Source organism: Arctopsyche grandis, chromosome 4, assembly GCF_051622035.1.
Source record: "Arctopsyche grandis isolate Sample6627 chromosome 4, ASM5162203v2, whole genome shotgun sequence".
In the NCBI taxonomy this organism is placed as follows: Eukaryota; Metazoa; Arthropoda; class Insecta; order Trichoptera; family Hydropsychidae; genus Arctopsyche; species Arctopsyche grandis.
The window spans coordinates 3,953,895-3,979,214 of record NC_135358.1 but is presented as its reverse complement, the minus strand read 5'-3'; the positions used below and the strand labels follow the sequence as shown (position 1 = coordinate 3,979,214).

The following is a 25,320-nucleotide window of genomic DNA, read 5'->3' as shown; positions in this document are numbered from 1 at the left end:
GTCTGTTGGTCGGTCTGTCGGTCGGTAGGTGGGTGCTGGCGAGACGCGCACCAGCAGAATAATTGGGATGCTGCACAAAGTTAATAATGCACCCAATTATCGTCGTGGTCGAGAGCTTTAAAGCTCTGAAGGCCCCCTTACGTATGGGAAAGGCTGTGTGCGTAGGGACAGGTGCCTGGGCCCCCTCAGTACGTGACTTTTGCGACCGGACGCTCTTTCGAATGCGCATAATGACGCTCGCATTACTATTGCCCAGGCTGTATAATGATGACGGCGACGCCGGTGATGATGATGATGATGATGATGATCGAACCGCATCGGACGATTGTTATTGCCGAAGCTTTTGCCCGGCGGCTACTTTGCTGCAGCGCGAAAGCGCGTACGAGATCGCCTAATTAGTTCGATAGGATTCCAATCGTAGACCTCGCGGGTACGTTTACTCTTCGTTTTTGGGTTTCGAGTGTGGTTGTTACGTAATGATGTGACTTTCGTGTGAAAGTACGAGTATCGTTGTGAAATGTTTCCCATGAATTATTGCGATGATGCTCATGTGTTTGTACCGAAGAATCTTCTTCATTTTTGTATGGGACATATGTATATATATGCTTTCATACTGACTTATTCCGATCAAATACTAAATTAGAATACAATTTTAGTATATATGTAGAATCTTCATAAAAATATGTTATATGTATCGAAAGGATACAAAAGAGAATTGCAAAGAAACCTTACAAACGTAAACCACTTTCTTTCTTTATATGAAGAAATATAAATATTACCCCTATTTATTTCTCACTGCGTTTTTACAAGGTAGATATGCTAGGCTTTGACTCACTATCTTCGAGAAGAATTATTGCCATTTCCAAATATTTCTTTGGAGTATTAAAGGGAAGAATCGAAAACCCTTCGATTTCATTGGAATTTAAATTTTCGGCGCCTGAATGCGGTAGAGCTTTGCGTCATCATTTACTTTTCCAACCTAATCCTGCGAAAACGTCTGCTTTCAATGACTCGTCTCTTGTAAAGACTATCCGGTTCCCTAATTTGATTAATGAGCATTTGGACCTGTTCAATTGTCATGTTGATGAGCTGGTTAGTTTCTTGAGATTCAACACGAGACTATTTGAATGAGATGAATGATTGCAATTGTTATTGTTTTTATTTTGTTATTTTCTTTCTTTTGTTTTGTTAAACTGGTGTAACGCTTTGGGACAACCTGTCAGGTCACACTGGTCATTTTATTGTTATTATTATTATAAATAATAAATTAAATTGAATAACGAGAGCTGTAAAATAATGAATCTCACTATACTAGAGACGAGAAGAATAAGAGGCGACTTAATTGTCTTTAAAATTATAATTGTCCCATGTCCAAACTGATTACGTTCAATGAAAACATTCATCTTATAGGTCACACTCTCAGACTCCAAAAAGTAGAAAAATCGAATAAATTGATCAGAGATTTCTCCTTTTCAAACACAGTGATTAATGTTTGGAATAGTCTTCCCTGTAGTCTTCAATGTAGTAAATTCAGAAAACTTTGAACCTTAAAATTCGTGTATGTATCTACGAACACGATACTAATATAAAACTACTTTTTTATATCTTGAAATTATAATTAGAAAGCTCGTTTAGTTTAATAAATTGAAATGGCAATATAAATAAATAGCTATCAGATGCTATGGTAATTTATCGAAAGTGATTGAAACCGATACAAACTGAAAGTGATTAATTACTCGCGTTGAAATCAACAGGAAATCATCTTTTACTATATAGTTTTAATTTTGTATTTACTCAATGTTGTATCGAGAGTAAAATTATTTATATTTAAAGCTCTCCTCTCGACGATCCATAATGTTCCAGAGTCTAGCAACCTTTTTCACAAGCACCGTACAAAGCCGATTTATTGAAAGCTCTGAAATATTCATCGTGCATTTAAGGTCGAACCAAACGTGCCTTCTTATATGAGTATGGTTTAAGATGTTATCGCATATTAGATTGTATATAAAAGCTTTGGATGGCTTCTCGGCGGAGCTTCCGAGAATCGTATCGGCTTCGCCTTTATCTCGAATTCCGCGACACTTTTTGCGCACATTCGCCTCTTTAATAAACGCTTTCGTTATATATTATGCGTCTTCGGCTTGTCTTGGCGGGCATAGGAGAGAGAGACCCCGGCGCCACGATATATTTCGTTCGCGTCTCTTGGGGGGAAAAAAAGAGGAAAAATGTTGTCGGTCCATGAGGGACTGCCGCTAACAATTTTCTCGGTCCCTTCTCCGGTTCTCTCGGTGTGTTTTTATCATTTGCGAAGCGATCGCACCATCCCGGCGAGGCTCTCCTACGCCTTTGTGGCGCTTTGTCTCTAATTTCTATCTAAATAGGAAACGGCCGCGGCAATCTGCGGACACAATCGTTTGTCAAGTCGTGACTGCTGATCCCCGCGACTCATGGTCTCGAGGTGGAAAACCAACAGCCGAACCCACTGTGCCGGTGCTGTTCGCCCCCGCGGACAAAGATGTCTCGGTGATGATGCTGGGCCTGGACCCCCTCTCGGTAGTATGTGAACATCCCGGAAAACAAGCTTTAAATTCATTAAAATCAAAACAAATCAAGCCTCTACATTTTGTCCATATACTAAAGGTCCCACCCAGTCAAATACCGTTGCTTCATATGTACATACATCGCCCATAAGCTTCGTGCATAGGATTTTTGAAAAAAGAGGATTTATAGTTCATGAAATATACAGTATCAATTATCTGGTCACCTTTTTATATATCGTATATTAATTTGTATTGAAAAAGTGTATCAAATCCTTACGCTAGCGTTGTGCTATCTACGCCCAAACTACTGTTCCCGAATCTTTCTGTCAGGCGACGACACACTGATGCTACGTTCCCTTTTCAGCTCCTAAATGGTTTCCTTGATTGCTCCGATTTACTGAGTAAGGTTGGTTGCAGGATCCCAGCTAGGTATTCAAGACACGAAACACTCTTTTTACTTAATCCTTTCAAAACCAATTTCCTAAAATATTCCGATCTACAGCGTGTTTATCGTATGTTTAACGGGGAGCTGAATAACGTTGATCTATTCGGTATTTCTATGCATCGATTCAGGACTGTCATCAGGAGAGTTGATTGATTGATCCATTTATATTTCTATTATAAAATCTTTATCCAATATTATATAACTTTATGTTTGGTTATGCACTGTTATATTAAGTCATGTTTTAGTCTCTATGTACCAATTTATGAATTTGTAAAAATCTATAATTGGGCTCGGATGTTATTGCTTTTTCAATAAATAAATAAATCAATTCAAGCGTATATCTGTAAAATGCAGTATAGATACATATATCAAAAGGTTATGTGAAAAAATGAGAGTGCCCATAAACGTCATCGTGGGTATCCCATTCCATATACAGTAAATTTTCTCGTCATACATACATATGTATGTACATACATATATCGTATTACATTACCGTTGATCATAGTCGACATCGTTCCGATCTCATATATTGTACACTAGTATGTTATAATAAATTTCAATTTTACCGTTGTGATTAATAGCCCGTCTTCCCTTCTGATTTATTCGCGCGGTTTTCGCATGTTAAAAACGTTCCCGCATGCGCATATTTCACTACTTCGGAATTTCAAATACCCCCCCATTCTCAGATATTCAACTTCGAAATGCGCACGATTCATATTTCTAAGTATGTGGTAGCTTTTTGCACTGTGGATGTATAATATGCGAGTTCCCGCGTATGTTACTTTCGTATTTATTATGGTTACTTGTCATATTATGCACGCAAGGAAATTCTTACATTTACTATAAATGGGATGGACGCCATGTCCGAAAAGTTTACATGCGAATGTATTTAAAATAGTGTGGTGCAGAATGTATGGTCTTTCAGTTCAGTATATGGTAATATATGTATATTATTAGATTTCAAAGTAGGTATGTATGTTTTATATTCCTATTGCATCTTTTCTGCGTAATATTTTTTTTGCTTTTAAATTTTCTATATGATAATATGGATTAATATTATAAATTGTTATCTATTATGCATCAAAAGGCTCATTTTCTAGTTTGAACCCACTAAGTCGAAAAAATGTTTAATTGATTTCATCAGTATTATTTATACAACCAAATTTTGAATTCTGTTAAGGTACATATTTTTTTATCAAAGTTCTATCTAGCTATTATGATAATTATGTTTTAATTTTCTATTGAAACTGATATTGATGTGTTATCTCTACCTACTTTAATTTTATTACCGTCAAAAAAAGGAATTGAAAATCACTGCTTTTCGAAAAAGTAAAGAATTGAATCTTCCTCACTAGTAAAACTAGTATGTATCTTAATTTTACGAAGTTTTTCGAATTATTTAATTAAATTATTCTACATATCGATGGCTTGGTGCACAGATATTGTATGTCCATTTTCGAATTTATATCAAATTTTAAGTTTGTATCGAATTTTAAGTTTATATATGCTGGAATGATTCAAGTTTTTTTCTTTCAAGGTAATTTATGGTAATTTAATTTCGATACAAATTCAAAAATGGACATGCAATATCTGTGCACCAAGCCATCGATGTTTCAACGTTATTCGACGATGAAATATAATTTATTCTATGAAATACGCTATAAAATCACCCAATTTTGGTTTAGAAAAAAAATTAAACAGTTAGGAATCGTATATGTTGACTAACCGTAATCAAAATTCAAGGACTTTAATACGTATGTGTGTATATACATATAACGGGAAACTACATTATGCAAATAATACTAAAAAAAATGAAATAAAACACATACAGATGGCATTGTTGCGAATTTTTCACACTTGAGATGAAATTATTATTAAATTCTCCGCGTCCGTATCGGTCCGATTCTTATTCAATGTTTAATATGAAGAAAAAAAATCGTAATCGGCGTTCGACCGTTGAAATATTTTTGCCACCGTCCGTTATTATCGCTGTCAATCATTATAACGTCTGACTGAATGTACGTATGGATGTATATTTTTTATACAAGACGAGGATATAACATCGTTTTACGAACCACCGAATTCTGAGTGTGTTTATCACGACAAAAAAGTCGAAAGACATCGTAAAAAAAAGTGGACTCGTCTTTGTTCGCAATCAACTTGTATTTATGGGGGGTGTAATGGGGATAAGAGGAGGCCTGGCCTGTCTCCTCGGTATTGTTAGCTTGAAATACATACGTTCATTATCATAAGAGACAATCGTACACTTATTTGGTTTCGAGGGGATCGTTTTCATATCGCATTGGCATTCGGTTCTTCTCGTGTGTTATTTAGAACCACCCCGGAGACTGCATTTCCCGGCGATATAATGAGATTATAAACCACACAGCTTGTCGAACTTCCCAGCCGGTGGAGACGACGACGCGTAACAACATTTTAGAACCACTTTAATGGTCACCGGTACACACTGTGTGTCCGTTCGTTATTCAGAGAATGATTCCATATTCCGTTCCACATTCCCAATCCCCACAATTGTACATGTCAAAGTATCGTACCTCTAGACACGGTGTCTCAAATTGGGATTAAATAGTGCGTTTGTAATCACACGTGCATACAATCGCCGTTTCGCTTGGGTCTTGATTTTATGCATAATCGGAACAGTACATTCGAGATGTTTACGATCATTTTAATGCCTATTAAATCAAGCGTTGCTTTATTGTTTTGAAATATATGTTTACATTCAATATATGATTGTACAGTTTTTCGCGATGTATTACATTTAATAATTTAATGATGTTTTCCACTTTAACTTGAAAGATTGGTTATATTTACTTTAAATTTACTAAGACTATCTATGTATATACATATGTACATATATTCCTTTCTTTATATGTTATTATAGATCTTGCTCTTTTAACAATATTCCCCCTCACATTGATACTTTTTGTTGTTCCTTTTCTTGCTTTAAATTTCTATTATTTGATCATTTTTCGTAATAATACATACATATGTACATATGTAGTTACATATGTACATATACATATGTATATCCCATATCTACCATTATTCAATGCTTTTCTTCTTTGTTTTTTTTTTCATTTTTGTTATTAATCTTTAGAAACTTTTTTTGTTGTCAATATTATATACATATGTACATACGTTGTAATACTGTTTGCTTCTGTTTTTAAAATAAATTAATAAAAAAAATATGTACTAATCCAAATTTTAATATAATAATTTTTATAATGTAATGCGTTTGCTACTTTAAGCTAAAATCATATTGTTCTTAAGTTTGAACTTAAGTAATGTTATTACTAGTCACTGGACCTAGAAGGTGCCGCGTATTGTTCAAAGGTTGTAAATGCATTGTTAAAGGTTTGCCGAACCTTTTTTACAAAGGATTTACAACAATGGATAGCACTGTGACTATCCTACCTCTAGTTTATTACATATATGATTTATCGCAAAAAATTATAATATGAAATTTAATTTATTGCAAAACTTTTACAATGAAAGGCTTACTCAAAGTACCTACTATTATGTAATTTTTATTGATTTCTTTGTCAACATGTGATTTTGATCCACTTAAGAAATACGCCAAGTCATATACGAGAAAAACGTAGTTAGAATCATAATTTTAATGCTAAAATGTATAATATATGATTTTTTAATTGATTGCACAATTATTACAATAAAACGCAACCCAAATTTAGGTTCGGTTATAAAATGATTGTAAGTGTATTTTATAGAGATAATATTTGCTTTTTAGTACTTGGCTGTATTAGGTAGTTCGTTTTATACTAATTTTTATTGATTTTTGAGTATTCCGTTATCGAAATGTGATTTTAATTCACGCATTAGAATATTCTGTGGAAAAGTAATGAAAACAGCACCGAATCAACACGCTAAGTGATACTAAAGTTCCAACTGTTTTTTAATGCCAGCGAACACTATCATAATACAAACAGCTACAAGTAAAAACAATAATGCAATCATCCGTCTGCGATTCACAGTTTTTTCTCGCGTGAGAATATACAGCTACGATAATTTTCACTTTAAAAACATTCGACATTCCCTACCATTATACTACTGCGTTATCGATACGTAGCGGTTACCTTAATGGATATCGGCAAAGTGTGATCTTTCGTAAGAAGATAGATATGTTATAATGGATGTTCGTGTCTAAGAAGCATCTGCGGTCGAGTACGAACGAATCCCATTGCGCGTTACACGTCAATGGGATTCATACTCATTTTCCGGAGTCTGAGTATGTACATATGTACATATGTGCGTAAAATATATTCACAGGCATTCGTGGTGCCTCATTATGGCGTTCCGGTGCAGAAAATTTAAATTTGAAAATAGCTCACCTGCATACGAATTCGTTCTCGCCCAAACAGAGATCCAGGCACATTTGCCTCGAGCTGACCATGTGGGAACGCTTGGTCGGAGACTTGAGTCTGTGTCCTTGTACCCTGTCGAAACACCATGCCCTCTCGCAAGGTCTCACCCCCAAGCATGACTTCTGAGCGTATATCGTGAATACTGGGAATTGAGATTTGGTCAGTGCACCTGTGGACAAGTTAAATACAAATTTTAAAATTGAAAAAAACATAAATATTACTTAAAATGTGCTATTTTGTATGACACAATACGTATATTTCAAACAATTAATCTTTATAATATGATAACGTTGTAGGTTTATAATATGGCTGGAATTGCTTGGACATATGAAATTTGAAGCCCTTGGAGGGCTCTTACCCCTTTCAACACCCTTCTAAGCTCTAAATTAAAGTACCTAGAGATAGTATACCCAATTTTATATACTTAAAAAAATTGTAGATTTGTGTTTAATATTAGTACAAACAGTAATATCAACTATGTGTAACTACATCTTCTTCTAATGCCGAATCCGTATTCGGACGATGGCCCGTTTATGGGCCCATGGTAGGGCCCATGGGCCACTTATAAGTATATAAATACCCATTTTTTCGAGTATAACTAGAAGTAGCGGAAGTCCAATTTCAGTTCCAAAAACACTATTTCTGTTTGACTAAATTCACAAATCGTTATCACTTATGTATTTTAATTCGATATGTCCAGAATCTCGGAAAGCAGAATAAACGTATTACGGGCCACCAGTATTTTTAAATATTGTTAACGCAAATAGAGAACGCAAAACATCATATAATATTTAATGTTTTGCAAAATGTTTCTCGAAGAAAAGTGGACTTATGTCTTATGTGGATATATGTGTATATATATGGGAACCTTTTGTATGTATGTATTCTTAAATAAACTAATAACTGGGTTTTTTTAAATTGAGGTTGTAACCCAACCTTTCAGTGCACTTGTAACATGCCCTTTTGCATTCCACATTTCGGTGTTTGTTACAAATATTAAATTTCATTTTGTGTGCAAATAATGTTGATGGCCCTTTAAAATACGAGCCTTTACTTATAATATATGTACGCATCGTAGTGATGAAATCAGGCTTTGTTAAAACATGATTGCTAATTTATTCTGACGTTGTAATTATTATATTTTCCAATTGCATAAGCTTCATCATCATAAGGGATTTATGTTAAATATATAACAATACAAAATCATAGTTACATCAAAATCAGTCGACCGAATGCGTTAATGATTTACAATTGCATAAGTTTCCCTATTGCATTATTAAAATCGCGTTTTATTGCTATTTAAATTCCGAAACAATTAATTGGTACATATTTTCAGTTGAAATCATTTTTTATTACCATGCGAGAGTATGGTAAGGTCCTTACTTGTATATATTTATCATACACCTATAATCTGGTTATAAAATCCGCACACACACACACACACATCCACCTACTTAACGATCATTAAAGGTCTCTATGCGGTCTGGTAACCATCGATTTTACATTGATGCAGCGGGGGTACTTATCGTCGAGAGGGAAAGAGTCGGTGTTTTTCAGTTTTATAACTATGTAAGTGCTTATTAAATAATTGACCATCGCGCTTGTCGTAGCGTCCGAAGCGTGCGATTATCTAATCAGGAAGAGTCTCGACATCTCAAGCGTGATGCACTTTTTTGTTCTCCCATGCACACGACAGATAAACAAAGCAAACCCCCGGTATCGCAGTCTCGTATCTCGGATGAACTTTGCTTGTGATGCGTTGATACATGTGGTGTGGTGGACTCGGGACGTTTCGTTGTCGTTGGGCAAAACCAATGGCCATTAATTGGACCGCAATCGCATTACCAACGCAGTCCGCTTAATTAACCATTTTGCCCTATCGGCAAAAAAAATCGTGTGGATTTGTTTGTTTTTGCGTTCTCTTAGGCGATCTTGTGAATTATTCATTAGGCTTGCTCTAGCGACCAGACGCATTTGTTTCTATGGGTCTGAATCTTTTCTACGACTGGGCCGTTTCATTATATATTTCATTATACATATGTACATATGCATATACAAAGTGCAATCAAATCTCACATCCTTAGTATAGTCGAACCGATATATGTAGCTCATAAGATAACCATGCTAACAAACTTGTGAAGAGTCTCGGTGATTACAAAAAAATGTCTATACCCTTCAGGTATAAACACAGATCACTTAAACACAATCTGCTCTAGATTATCGATTTAGAGAGTCTTTAATTAATATTATGTATTAGATGTATTTTGAGCTCTTTTTCATATTATGCTGTACTAATATTAACATTAAAATAATATAATACTATGATTACTAACAAAATTAAATTAAAATTGTAAAGTAGAAAATTATCAGTAGATCAGTAGCTATTAAAATAGATATACATACATAAGATGTAATGTGAACATAATTTAGTAATAATAAAAAGCATTTAAAAATCAAAAAATATAGCTCATTCTTACGTAAAATGTATGTACATGCTATCGCATTCACCCCCACTCAATCCGCGATGGCCAATTGCATTTCGTTTCAATTTCGCATTGCATTTTAGTCAAGAAATACAACATTGTTCGTGCGTATAATTTGACTTTTATTTTTTGTTAGTATTGAGTTCGTGTTTTGAAATATTTACATTGATTAAATTTTAATATTAAATACGCAAGATGTTCATATTATTAATGTATTTATGGAATACGTTTACATTTTATATTAATGGAAATTTATATTTTTTAGACGGTAAAAGTAATTATATATCTATGTGGAAGTACATGGGTCAAATGTTTCAATTTAACTAAATATCCAGTGTTGATGTAATATAATGTCATTGCGTTGCTATTTAGCCAAAATTTAAATCGATGATATTTTTTTTTCCGCATAAGTATGCATATGTACGTATTGAAGTTAAAATAATGTGCTGTATTAAAGTTTTTAGAGACTGTTTAGAAATAATCTGAAAATTTACTCAATGCTTCTGCATCTTTCACCTCTTCTTACCTGTTTAGCTGATTTTAGATGTCAAATTTGCAGTTTTTGGCACAAATCGGAAAAAACAGATTAATGATTGCTTATGGTGAGATCTGAAGCAGAGAATTCGAAATGAAATTGAATCTTTAATCGTAAAAATTTCCTTGGTCCTCTTATTTAGTCCTCACCCTAAAAAGCTGTGAAGACCATTGTTGATAGAAAGGATTATGGAAATGCCCACTTAATATTTTTTTGGTATGCCTCATTTTCATCAAAAAATTCTTAATAGGTACATATGTACTACATTTTCAGCTGAACATACATATAAGGTTCGTGACGTCACTGTGCAAATAGCATGGAAAAATACTAATTTTTATATGTGACCAGAAATAGCTAACTTCAAAAAACATTAGGGGGTGGTCTATGAATTTTGGCTTTTCAAGCTCCTTCTCTCATTCGGGTTTCAGATTGTAATATACAGATGAAAGCTCGTTGGTGGACAGCTCTTGTTTCGTTCTCCCGATACGGAAGTGGACCCCGAGGGCGGCTCACCGGCTAATAAATGCTAATGCCCACCGAAGCGAGCATATTGCACGCTTTAATTGAATATTATGCCTTATTTATGCTAAACTGCACACCGGGCCCGTGACTGGGATCTTTTTTCCTCTCGATCAAAAAGTTCCTAGCAACAGACTCCGCGGGGCAACAAAGACTCTCTTTCCGCTCGTTAGAAGTGGATGTCTATTGGATATTATGTATACGTATTATGTATGTATGTATGTATATCTCTCGTGCTGCTGCACTTCTTGTGCGAGAGAGTTCATTGTTTGCGTTGGGAGGGCGTACACAACGATGCGATAATGCACCGACACTTGATAAAAACGGTTAGATTACACGGTGGTGTGCTTTATGCAAAAATCGAGATTTGCATACGTAACGAGCTGCATATAATGCGAGTGGATCGCTTTTTATATTATCTTTATGTGTGTGCGATACAATGAGAATTCGCACGAAAGCTTGTCGGGTGGGTTGCTTCCTCGGAGGAAAATCATTTCGATCACGTAGGTATTCATTTAATGTGTAGTTTGCTTCCGTACAGTCTTAATCGTTGTGTATTGCGGTATATAATTTGTTGAATGATTGAATTCAGGTTGGTTTGAACGTTTTTTTTTATTACAGCGTATGTGGTATATTAATATCGGGAAACCGAGATTTGAAACCGAATAATTAAGTGATTACGGTGAATATTATTATAAGATACATAAGTATCCACCAGCAGTATACCTCAGTGGTTGCGTTTATGCTTAGCACCAAGAGATTATTGGGTTCTTTGACTTGAATGTTTGTCAGTCAATCAGAGTTTGCCAATTTTATGTGATCATTGTTGAAACGGTTCCTTAAAATTGGCAAGAAATCATCCTACCTGCTGTCACAGATCTTCTGTATTGTTGTATGCACAATTTGTAAAAATTTATGTGCAAATCTAAAATCCATAGATGTCTCAATGGATTAATGAATTAATTGTTAATTTTCGTGTTCTAAAGATTCTCAAAATACAGTGATTTATGTAATAAAAATGCTGCATTGTTTGTAATTCGTTGTCCAGGAAGGCACATTGGGGTCTTCCTATCAAGCCTTCCTGGTATATATCTATGTAAAAATAAATAAGTGTAATGTTTTTGAGTAATTCCTTCAAATAATAAAATAATGTGGCGCATTATGTTCTTCCTGTAAAGCCACAATGGTCCAAAACTACTATAAATAAATAAACAAATAAAAAAAGCTTGCTAAAGACATTTTGATACAATGCAATTTTACGAGCCTCTCTATTGAAGTGGTGACAAGAAGATAACGAACCACTACGTTTCCACAAATGGTTGAAATGTGGTGGTTGGTTATCTGCTTGTGCTTTTTGAAAGATGGTCTTCAAACAGCTTGTTATTTTTATAATTTCTTTATATAGCAACAATGTTGCAATATTCATTTTTTATTCGCCTAAAATGATAGCAATGTAGAAAATGATTTATTTGAACAACTGTAATCCAATTAATTCTTGTACTGAATAAAGGACCGGATGTGATTTCATGTTCCCTCTCAAATTTGATTGATGATTACCGATGATTACGTATTGGTATTTGAATTACTTTTAGATTGGGAATTGTTAAATGTCGGAATCGTGTTTTGCTGAAACTTGAAGGGGCGCTGTTTGAATGTCATTTTCTCGTCAATGCAATTTCGCTCGTCTGTCCTATTTGAAATCTGCACAGCAATAAATTCCTGATGGCGCGTGTCCCATTATATTTTTCCACTTTATTGGAACTGATTTTTAATGGTGTGGGATGGCCGTGCGGTTTCCGGCGCGGAATTTTTTCCAAAACCGCAATCTTATCTTTCGTCCCGTAGTAGGCACGCGATAAATTTTCGCAATAATAAACCCCGCTCGCCGTATAATGCTTCTTATATTGTAGTATAATTATTTTCCGCGTCGTAGCAACGATCGTTCCTATCAAATTCACTTTCGTGAAAGATGGGACGTCGTCCCATCTTTAATAATAACAAAATGTCCGTTCGTTATTTATTCGCCGCGTTTATTAAGACGGAAGATTCGTGATCATTCCGTCGGACGAGCGGCGTTAGATAATCGCACTATTAAATTCATACTGTGCAAATACGTTGCATTCTTCACGGTGGGGAATCTCGACGAGAAACAGGACCGAATTCCCTGTATATATGTAGCAGTATAGACCCGTGGCTCGATTTTGACTCTTTGACCCTCGGCTAGGTGAGCCGTGATCACGGCATGCTTACTGTCAGAAAGATCAACGTTGAAACTGACACGTTTAGACTATGATTTTGCACACCTTCCAGACAGCCACCCGAAGCGGTCCATGCGAAAGTACGAACGAACGCTTCTGGATTGCACTACGTTTTGCAATGAGTGTAAATCCTCCGATATCTCACCGACGCTCTTCCGTTCTTATTGTACGGTATGTTTTAACGTTAAATTATCATGAAGCGCTTTGCGGTTTCGCTTTTGAAGGCTTTTGTCGAGGCTAAGCAGCAGTACGCTGCCACTAAATAAAGAACAGGGCTCTCGGCGTTGGGGTAAGATAATTGCAAAACACTCTCGGTTACTTTATAAGGCTATCTGAGAGGTACCCCCGCACTGACCTTCACGGTCAGACACGTCATAGGGAAATATTAGGTTGTGAAGTAAAGCCTTATAGTGGGCTATCTGCCGCCTCTTGGGTGCGCTGGCGGTCTTGTATATCACATTTGTTATTTTGCACTATCGCCGCTACTGGTATTTACTCTACGAAATAGATTAATTGTTATTCTGGTCGTGCTTCTACCATTATAGTGGCCGGTTAAATGTATATAATATGTCTGCGCGTGCATTTATAATATGGACAAAAAGAAAAGTCGACTTCCGACCGACTTTGTCGTCCGTATTTCAAAAGGGACACGAACATATAAGAGTGGAATTTTTCCCCGTCGTTTTTGTCATGCGATCGTGACGAAAAAAAAATGTATAAATGTATTATCATGCGATCGATGACTGTTTAGAAATTCAGCAGCCGAGAACTCGGCTCTCTCTAATTGGCTATAAAACTTGACTGATTGAGAATTCGCTGTGACGTTTACACCTTAAAAAAAGGTCGATGGAACGCCACGTCATATTTTCATCAATTAGAGGCAAATACCTGATCGTGACATTATATGCATTTTTTCTTTTGCATTTATTATCGAATTAAAATGTCGATTTTTGTATCGTCCGATGTGATTACTATGATTGGATTTTAATACTTTTAACTATGTATATGATTGCTGTGAAATTGATACGTCTGATTCGCTTCTTTAACGACTTCGATCATTATACTTCATCAGTCATTCTCGAATACGTATATCGAAATTTTCTTATATTATATTATAATAAACTTTATGAAATAAAAATAAAAAGATTCTACAAGTCCAACTATGTATATATTAATAACAGAAGTCTGAATGTATGTATAATATTTATGCACGTACATTGTATGTACTTTTACCATAAATATTAATTTATTAAAAATACTTATTCTAATACAAAATAATGTTATGATCTATACATCAATTGTTCTATCTTTTATCTATATTTACAATGTTTTATTGCAATATTTAAAAAATTTCATGGTATTTTATCTGTACTAAGTGCTAGTTCAAAGGGTATTGTTGCTGGTTTTTCTTTTCGTTAATAGTCCATTCCTTGCGCCTACACACGGCTGCATTTAACTATAATAGTGATTTTACGATGATTCAAATTATCGGCAAAATCCTTCCGCAACATTTTCCGTGGCGGTGATTGATGGGCTATTTACTTCGGTTGCCGGCATTTTCGAATTACTAGTCTTGATGCGTGATAGACACATAAAAGGCACCTATGTATATACATACATATGTATGTATGTATGTACATATTGTATACATCGTCTACATCCCGTATAATTCCCGATCACTCGAATTTTACTACACTCTGATATACATTTATAAATCGAGGTCCATTCCAGAGACAAGCTTTATATTGCATTTCCGAAATCATCACCGTAGAAGATGGATACGTGCGAGTTTAAAAGACGGCTTACAATGTATCGTGTGTCATTGAAATTTAATATACGCGTTTGAGAAAATAAAAAAGTTGCGGTTTTCTTTCGCATACGCAAGTTTGCGCTCGACTAACTCGTTTCACAAACTCGATCGGATAACTCGGATGAATCTTCGGTATGGATAAATTTTGTCCTCGACTGTCATCTAAATGTTGCGATTAGTACTCATTAGCTGAGCTGTGTGTTAAAGGCCTGTTATCCGCGAGATGAGACGCTGAGGTCTCGCTAAATGGCCCGTAAGCAGTCTGTTTAGTAGTCGGTGCAAGTGCGTGAGGTTGATTGATGGATAGGATAACAGAGGCACAAAGTTTCTTGTAACGTGATACCTTTACAGAAAGCGAAAGCTCTAACCTGCGCGTGAAACGTGCGTGTGTACGTGCGATTCGTTATAATTAAGCTCGCCGAGATTTTTCCATCAATAAGTCATTTCGATTTTTTCAACGTGATCTATCTAAAGCACGGCGTTGGTCATCCATCATTCGAATAGTGATTAAATGTCAATTTTCACGGCAATTCATTACTTAAATTAAATACTCCATGTCGTTAAATGGACTTAATCATTGCCCCTCTTTTTTATTTATTTCAAAATAAGCGATCATCCATCAATCTCACAGATTGATTCAATCTTATAAATTGTACGCTTATACTATTTTTTAATGAGGAAATATAATCATCGACGTTTTTTTAAGGTTTTTATTATTTTAGTACATTTACCCATCGTCCTTGCTTTATTTAATTCCATTCGAAAATTTATATCGTTTATCAAACATATTTATGTGAATATATCGTATATTGAAAAATAATGCTTTTCGTGTGAGCTTTTTATATGCACGAATTAGACATTAACGCGTAGTTAGATAAGAAACCCAATTTTTAATATTATTATTATATTTTCAATTACTTTTTTAATTATAGTAATGGATTTACACGTATGTCGTATTACTTTATTGATTTATATTTTGTATATAATTTGCCGCACCAGAGGTTGCGAGATTTAATGATACGTGAAGCGCCATACATACACAAGGGCGGTCATCGACTCGTGAATAATAACATATACATAAAAAAATCCAGTAATGATGGAAAATAAACGAGTCAAATGTACTCTTGATGTATTGTCGATTGAAATTATCTCGTTCGCGAATACCTTCTCGGACCGACATGCGATAATAATAAGAAACTAAAAAAAAGGGGTAAATTACGACATACGCATTCACAATCTCACCGCAGTCAAATTACACGCGCTTCTTGAAAGTGGACGACTTATTAAATGAATTGAATATTATATCATGGGAAAATGATTTCCATTGAATATTATCTCATCGGAGAACTATGTACAAATGTATAGGATAAGGCAATTGTAGTTCTGATAACAGTTAACTATAAGTGGCGTATTCTAGCACTCGTCCTGATTGCCCAGTCGGCATTGCTTGAACGCAACAACCACTACTGTGAATAGTGGATTTATACAAACCATGCCCAGAAGACTTATCCAACTAGTGACTTCTTATCCTATCGGTGGTTGTAAACGGAAATGGACCGGTCTTAAACAACAACCTACACTGTCAGCATGTGACGTTGTACCGCAAAATAGACCAGTTGAAACTAATCTAAAAATCTTATCCAATTCCTCCTAAAAATGGTAGATCACGTTTGTTTAAAGATTGCATCTTAAACGCTTCCATTCGTCCGAACCGGACAGCCTCTTTCGATTAAAATAAATAAACGATGATTTTCGTGGATTTAATCGCAAAGCGATGCCCTTTAGCCGTACATTGGATATCATTACGATATCTAAATTACTTTTCTTATAGCCTGAAGATCTCGGGTGTTGAACATTCAATTTTTACGCAACATAGCCACTTTTATGGTAATTTGTCATGATGAGTTTCATCAACGGTAACGCCTCTTCATCAAGTCTCGACTGCTTGTATAATAAATATGAAGCATTTTTTATGTTAAAATTAAAAATTCATATTTTTGCATCGACTTGGTTATTATAGGCTCGTGGATATGAAAAGGTGATTTTTCCGCGTGTTTTCCTACGGCGCTATTCTTCAAAAGGGCTCTTTTTGCTTTGTTGTCGTTTATCTGTTGATCGTTTCACGTTAATTTCACGCTTTAATTACCATTATTAATAACGCTCGTACGCATGTTGATTAATATCTTGTAAAATGGCCGTTGATTTATGTCCTACGCGTTGCATTAAAAGTACTACGAACTCATTTATACTATCCTCCTTAATGCGATTCATTAATTCACCATAGTTAACTAGTAGTTCTATCAAACGTTCATAATTGGTCTTGTTATTGCTTTCATTTTCAAGCCACTTTACAAATCTATTTGAAAAAATCTGCATTTTCCGTTAAAATCTCGCTCAGATAAATACGTGATTGTGTACCTACTGCATATTTCTGAACTTCTTCAGTAGCAATTTGCATTGAGGTTTCGCTTTCAGCACAACAAACAAGCTCTAACTATGACCATATAATATAAAATAGATATAAATAATATTTTATGATTTCCTCAATAGTTCATTCAGTGCGCGTATAAAGATTTAATTAATGTTTATTCCACCGTGTGTGCTAATATTTTCACCGGCGTCTTCCTGTGCTATGCATATTAAATATTTTGCATATTAGACTAGCCTTCATTCTCCAGTAGCGCAATCCTTACACGTCAGATTTATTATTGCGACCCGGGATACGGCAGGAGAGGAAATCGAATGGCCATACATAGAGATGAAAAGATCCTGTTCGATTTAATAAGGATGTTAGAAGCTCGGTTGTTCGACCGCATAAATAATCGATCTGGTCCTACACTCGGATGATCTACGAGGGGCATTAATTGCGGAATCACACGTACTAATTACGTTTAACTTTGCATACCCACCGATCCAGGTGTGCAATTTATAAAATTGCATATTATTGCCAGCCCTCCTGCTGTTATTTATGTCTAACGTTTAGATCTGTGTTTGCGCAAAAAACGTATGAGCCTCTCATACCATGAATGGAATAGGAGTTTTAACACATTTTTCTTAGATGGGAGATAATTAAGAGCCTTACCTGGTTGATCGTCGGCGTTAGAACTGAATAGAACGCACAATCCCGTTTCATAATTAACAGAATGGCAGGTGTCGTTGCTTTGACATATTTCCAAGCAGTCTGTCAACATCAAAGTTCCTGGAATATCGTCGAGGATGTGTGCAGGAGCCGAAAAGACGTATCTGTTGAATATAAATCAGAATTGTAATTGAATATTAAATGTTCAATGTTAAAGGTTTGAATTTATCGAACTGAATCATGCTACCGTTCAGACATTAATAATTTTGTTTTGCCGCTCAACTATACGATCATAGATTTTCCAATTAAATTATTAATTATCTATGTTGCGAATAATCTTGTTAATAATTTTAATCTTTAAAATGCGAAGATATCTAATTGATTGGTCGTAACAAATGAGAAACGGTCACGCCAACCCCGTCGTTTCAGCTACTGGTATTTTACGGTTCGCAATTAATATACATGTGAGAATGCAATCTTAACTCGTGCACTTTATCAAAGGTTCTAATTTGTATGTATGTATGTGGTTACATCTCGCGTAACTAATTCGTACCGGTCGTACCTTGATTATTCGACAATTTTTGACCCGTTGTTTGTAACTATTCAACCGTTATACGCACTCTCCGGTGTTGTTACATCACACGCTGACGAAACGACTATTAAAAATCGACACCGATGATGATGAGGATGATGATTGGTTGTTTTGCGCCGTTAATAATCCGAAAAATTCCGATAGGCCTGTAAAGTTTGCACGTGGAGTGATTTAGCTGCAATTTCAGATGATGGGGTTAAACAAGGTGAATTCACCTGAGATGTGTTTATTTTACTAACCCACTGTATTTTATTACACGATATATACATATAATATGAATGTTTAGAGATGGTATGTCTATTGCGACGGATCCAAACAAATCTTCAACACGTACATTTATTGATACTTTGAATGGCGACAATGGCCCAGCGTTTTATTGCGTATTTATGCCGGGTTGCACCTTTGATTTTTCCTCATTTTTTACATTAACGGAACCGTACGCCAATCATGAATTCAATCTGATCGCCGGTCACAAATAGATCGATTCGAAGGTATCGAAAACACTTTTGCAATCTGTCTCGGTCGCCATTGAACGGAAACCAACATAGATAGGGTCGCAACGGTGCTTTTTTGTACGAAATTCACGCCTGTTTGGAATGCTTCTGAATAAAAGCTCAATCGCCACTTAGAAACGAGGCTACTTTCCAGTGCGTGTGTATTTATAATTTCTTTTTGTTTGTCGCTTTGCTTTTTATAACAGATCATTTTCTCTCTTTGTGTCTAATTTGATTATTCGGCCAAACGATTTTTTAACGACAGCGAACTTGTTCGATCGTTCAATTTGCATCTCAAATCTATTCTTAAATGGTGTGCGTGAAAAAAAAATTGTTTTATAAAATTAAGTATTGCTATAAATCGTAAATGGCAAGCCCGTTGTAGAAAAAAGTGGCGATATTGAAAGAAAGTGCAAGCGTCAAATCGAATGAAAAATCGTTGCAAATTCAAATTGAGTTGAATTGAATTAAAATTACAAATTTATACGCCTGCCAGTCAAACTGTCAGAATCGTTGTTTCTTAAGTGAACGTAGATAGATACTATTTGAAAAACGTTAATTGAATATCTTACAGTTATAATAACAGATATTTCCGTTTATATGTACATATGTGATACAAAGATGCTTTTCCGTTTTTATCGCTAACGCCATTATATTATACATCTATGTGCATATGTTTATATTTAATATCAACGCATTGAATTTAAAAATGCTATATTTTATATAAGCTATAAGTTCCTACGTGTTATTTATATATACATACATACATACATATGATAGAATTCGAAATTTTAATCGATACTATTTTATTATATGAATTTAATATTGTATTTTAGCAATTTGGTTTGTGATGGATTTGTATAAAATATATATTTACCCTGTAACTAGCTCGAATCCGATCATCTCAGGATCGCACTCGTCTATTGAATTAGCCGGTGCTGATGGTGCGCTGAGAGCTGAAGGAGCTGAAGGTCCTGAAGATGGAGCAACTGGTTGTCCTGGATTTTTATATACTGATTGAGCAGCCACTGCCGTTGCAGAATTGTCTTGAATAGGTGCTTCAGATAGATTTTTGATACCTCCTGCAGCAGGTTGCGTCACAGTTTCGGCTGCCCTCTGTGCTGCACCTTGCACATGCACCGCCAGTAAAAATGTCGCAAAGACCCATAAAGACTTCGACGTCATTTTCAACAACTGGAAAAAACAAACAAGAAAAATTTTAATACTGTTAAGTTTCTTTCTGCCGTACCAACACACATACATATATCATATTGCATCCTACTTATATTTGATGTGCGACCGTTATACTGTAAAAAAATGTTTTGTAAGAACATTACGTATGTACTTTCAGTCACTATAGTTCCTTCCAGACTCCGTCAATCAGCTAGCAATTTACAATTTGACCGGAAACAATGTCGTTACAAAAAACAAAGCACGTCCGCGAACGATCGCAAGAAGACATCGGAAATGTCCACGACTAATACTCGAGCCTAGTTTGACCTGCATCATTACGGTGTTAAATCTGTGCCTTAATCTTTGCCAATTTATCGGCTGTGTCTTTAATTGGACTGGGTATATTTAGGTCGAGTTTATTTTCGTTGATGAATAAAACATCGATTTTTTCCGACTCGATAATGAGCTCGATGCGCTTACTTATCTGCGGTCGCATTTCGAAACGGCCAATATTGATTGATGAATGGTGTAATACAGTTAGTCGATAGAAGTGCAATAGATAGACCCATCGATGGCCAGGTCTATCAATCAGGCAATGAGCTCATGTCTTCTAAACGTCTCGATTCTGCTAAAGAAACCAATGGACCTCGTGTCCCAGAAAACGGCGTCGACAAAGACCCCGACATTGCAAAACAGAAGGGTCAAAGCGAGAGGTCAAACTTGAATTTGAACTTTGTAGTAAAGCGATATATTTTAACGCCTAAAGGTTAAATATACGTCTGGGTTTGCGTCGCGACTTAAAACAATGCGAAATTCCAAACACAGTCTGATATTTTGCATTTTGCAATTATTTCTACGGCGAATGATTTTCATGCTTAAAATAATTCAAGTAGAAGAAGAAGACTGCGATTGTTATTATATGTACTCAACAGTGTATTTATTATAAATACATTTAACGCTAGAACTGCTATTACAGTGCACTCTTATTTCCGATCTGTGGATAAACGTGTAATACGCATTTAATCTGTTTGCTCTCTCTGGCAATCAGCGGACACCTTTGTGTACGGTTAATGCAATAGAATTCATAGAAATATTAGTCCATGTTTAGTGTGCAATCAGCCAGATTGCTTTTAAACCAACTGGCCTTATGTGCATTCAACTCATCCATCAACCTGTCCGAATTGCACTTCACTCTCGATGCTGTAATGTTTTTGCATTTCATGCTTTTATACTGCATATGTGTTAAAAAAGTGTTTATTATTTCTTTACAGGTAAGTGGCTTTTCTTTACCGGCTTTCACCCGCAGCCTTCAGATCCCAATGTGAGTACTTTGATGAAGATGACTTTCGTACGTTTTGTTTTTTGTTCACGTGTATTTTTTTTATCTTGATCTTATTTTTGCGGTCAAGCGTCAAACGAAATTTGCATAGGAAAATGAACATGAAATTTGATACAATTTTTTCAACGTCAAATTTCAGACGACCACCCCGAATTAAAAATCTGCATTTTCTCCCGATTTGCATCAAGGATTGACTCGCACGAAAACAGGTTACTTTTATGGCGACGCTATTAAGTCTTTCAAGTTGCATAAGATGCATCATAACATGTATAATTCATGCGGAATGTCGTATGGCGAATGTGACCGTATAGCTTTAGAATACCCGTGTTAAGCTTCACATTATATCGTATGCAACATTAACACTGTAAACCCCGAGGGCATTCTCCGAGACGAGTCAATTTGTCTGTCCTTTTATCGGTTCCAATGATAAATAGTGCAGGTACAGTTAAATTCCTAGGAACTCTCTAATTCATGTTATTACTGTGCCAAATTTGGGAAATTCGGTACGGAGATGTACTCTGAACTCTCATTTTGAATTCGTCTTGCGTACGACTAGTTTGTGGTAATTGACCTGTAATTTTGGCTAAATAAAAGCCGTGTTTTGAATACGCGTGCGCTGCTTAAACGTCGTATTAATAGACTACCATGTAATGAAGACATTTTAGAAGAAATCTGTATGCTGTCGAAATGCAACAACGCCTATGCGTTTTATCCAACATTGGTGTTTTGAAGTGAAAAAATTATAGGCGTATACAATTATAATAGTGTAGCAGCTACACAACGCTGTAACTGGTTTGTGATCATGTTTGTGTGCTAATTTATATTTTACGACATAAAGCGAGTAATGAAACTTTGGTCTTCGCAACAGGGAATTTATTTAAGCCCTCAAGTTGATTTATTTTGATCAGGGCTTACTTTTTTGTATATATAAGTACATAAGTTTATTAAGATTAAACTTAATTTATTGACAGTTTTTTAATACAAAAATCAGTGCAGTGTAGAAGTTGAAAAGCCAGTCAGTGTTCTACGCGAATAAACGTATTTTTATGAAATTGCACACTAAAAAATTCTGAAAATAATCGATTTATGTATTTGTTTTACGTATAGATACTTATGCAAATTGAAATGGTGTTTGAAATAGTTGAATTCAAACGTGCACTAAAAATCCATTGTCGACGATTCGTCCTAAATAAGTTTTTTCGAAATCTCAATAATGTTTATAAAAAGTGTTTGAATTTCAATGTCACCGATTTGTCGATGAGTTTTTGCTCGAAAAACCAAATCTGAGAAATATATCGGATTTGAGATTGATTTTCACCGAGTCACCCTCGAACTAAACAATAATAAAATGGCTAGTTAACTAGAACCATTACTCTTTTTTCTCCGTTAGGATAACTCGAATGCCACCAAAGAAACGAATGCATAAAATAGCGGAACTCTTTCGTACACATCTGACAAAGCTTACACGATTCTATGGCAAAATTGATTTTCGATTGTATACACATTGTATGTATAATTATATAGCATGTATGTATAATTTTGACAATTTTAGCGCTAAATTGGTCAGCTTGTTTGTAACTATTCTGTCCCTCGTGTGTTTTATTTCTCTTTGAGTTTATATTTTCCGGTAATTGATTGTGTGCAAAAGGCTTAGAGTAATACGTCAATTTCGAATGGATAAATATAGTGTTTTCGCGTTAACCTCACTTACGTTTATTGGCTTAAATGCCCGCCTGCACATTAATTTCGCATTATTTACAACAAAGTCTCGACGAAATATATACTATATCGTAAATATAATTGACGATCGTGGTTATCTTTTATCGTCAATGTACATAGATGTATTATTAACCCTTTGACGCTCAGCGTGTGGTCGGCGCCTTTCCAATTTTCCATTGATTCATGGTTTTATTTGCAATTTCGAAACATCAAATGCAGCTTAAAACGTTCGAAATTACGATGAAATGCTTCTTACGTTATTTCGTAATGATTCGTGCACATACCGAAATAAACTGACTTCGACCTGTAACGGTTCGGTAAAAAGTTGCAATTTAACCTTTTGATCTCGATGTGATTTATTTTTATTAATTTTTTAACTGGTGTTTTTTTTTCATTTCCGAGTTTGACTTGCTTGCTCTTAATACGTTTATTTAACTTTGGTAAGTTTAATTTGATTACGTTCATATGCGAATTAGCCTCAATTGTCTAAGCTAAGTTTGGATTTGGTTCACATTTGATGTTTATATTGGAATGTAATATCTCGACGTGTTAAATTCAACGCCGAATAACAAATCGTGTCCGATTTAGTAATTTGGATGAATTATGGTTTTTCTTTGAAAATCACTCTTCCCCGCCAAATTATTTGCACAGTTATCTAAATTGATAAAAATTGTTCTCGGTAACTGTCCAACTGTTTTTGTGTGTGCTTTTTTTTCCATTTCATAATACACATTATGTTTATATCCAACTGTGCGACTATTGTAACAGACTGGCCGATTGCTCATTTCATTGACAATTTAATACTATATCGCGTCCTCATTTTTCGTTCGTAGTAAAGTAATCAAGAAGACGAAAAATAATTTATCATCTCGCACTTTGTTGTGCGCAATTTGTCTATAATTTTTATTGTGATTGAACCAATGCGATACTTTTCATATATAATAATTTATAAAAAGCAGTTCACGTTTGTGCTCGATTCGTAGGCAATTTTACCATTGTAAAAAGTGTAATATACTCGTATTATCAAAGCGCCTATAAAGGTTTATAACTGTAATACTACGCTATACACGTATGTGTGTATGTACTTATATTATATATTATACACCCGTATTTTTTACAATTTATTTTGGTACTAGGTATATAAATTGATTTTTTTTATGATCGCGCTTCGGTTATTTTACAAGCTTTTTTATTTCTCAACACTGCTAATTGCAATTATTAAAATCGAAGTATTTAAAACGTTTTATTATGATATTTTAAATTCATCCTCTATATAATTATACTATCTTTATATGCTACTCATTAATCTGAATTATATGCGGAAATCCTTGCAGATTTTTATACTTTTCACATTTTATGATTCAACAATCTACCATTCTCATACCACGGTCCATTGTAGGCATGTCGATTGTACGGAAGATTTTTTCATTATAATTCATGAGAAATTGCACATGCATGTACATACATACATATGTAGAAATATACATATCTATTACTTGCCTGATCGAGAGTGCGTTTGTTCGCAGACCTGATCGTACGTAACTGTTACTTAATCGTTTCGCTTCGACCGGTAGCAGCCGCATTTTTTCCACTACGTGACGCTTCACCCATCACCGGGTCTCTCTATCTCGAAACACAGAGTCGGTGAATATGAGAGACATTACGGTCCCTCTGGTAAATTGTCTTCCGAAGCGGTGGAAACAAAGAAATCGACTGCTACGCCAGAGAATTTCACACCTAGCTTGCAATCGTGCATTTTTGCCGTCGTTTTTTGCCGTACATTTCTCCGACTTCACATTTCGAAGCGAATTTACAGTCGACTTTATAGTTATAGTTGAAGTTAAACTAATCTTTTAAATACTCAGTTGACTATTAAAGTTTATCTCTTGTAAATGGCAAGCACTGTTCTTTATAAACTGGATGCTGTATAG

At 35.2% G+C, this 25,320-nt stretch overlaps 2 protein-coding genes across 7 annotated transcripts in view; one reads left to right on the top strand and one right to left on the bottom strand.

Annotated features, from left to right (window-relative positions):
- Atg16 (Autophagy-related 16) overlaps positions 1–25,320 on the top strand; it is a 257,472-nt gene that overhangs the window by 31,793 nt on the left and 200,359 nt on the right. The gene's annotated exons all lie outside the window — the stretch shown is intronic.
- neo (ZP and PAN domain-containing protein neyo) overlaps positions 1–25,320 on the bottom strand; it is a 72,945-nt gene that overhangs the window by 7,063 nt on the left and 40,562 nt on the right. Inside the window, exons 4-6 of the mRNA XM_077428861.1 lie at positions 20,036–20,352; positions 18,076–18,236; positions 7,356–7,557 (exon numbers count right to left, since the gene is read on the bottom strand). Coding sequence (XP_077284987.1) covers positions 7,356–7,557; positions 18,076–18,236; positions 20,036–20,343 — 671 coding nt within the window. The 5' untranslated portion in view covers positions 20,344–20,352. The remainder of the gene's footprint in view (positions 1–7,355; positions 7,558–18,075; positions 18,237–20,035; positions 20,353–25,320) is intronic.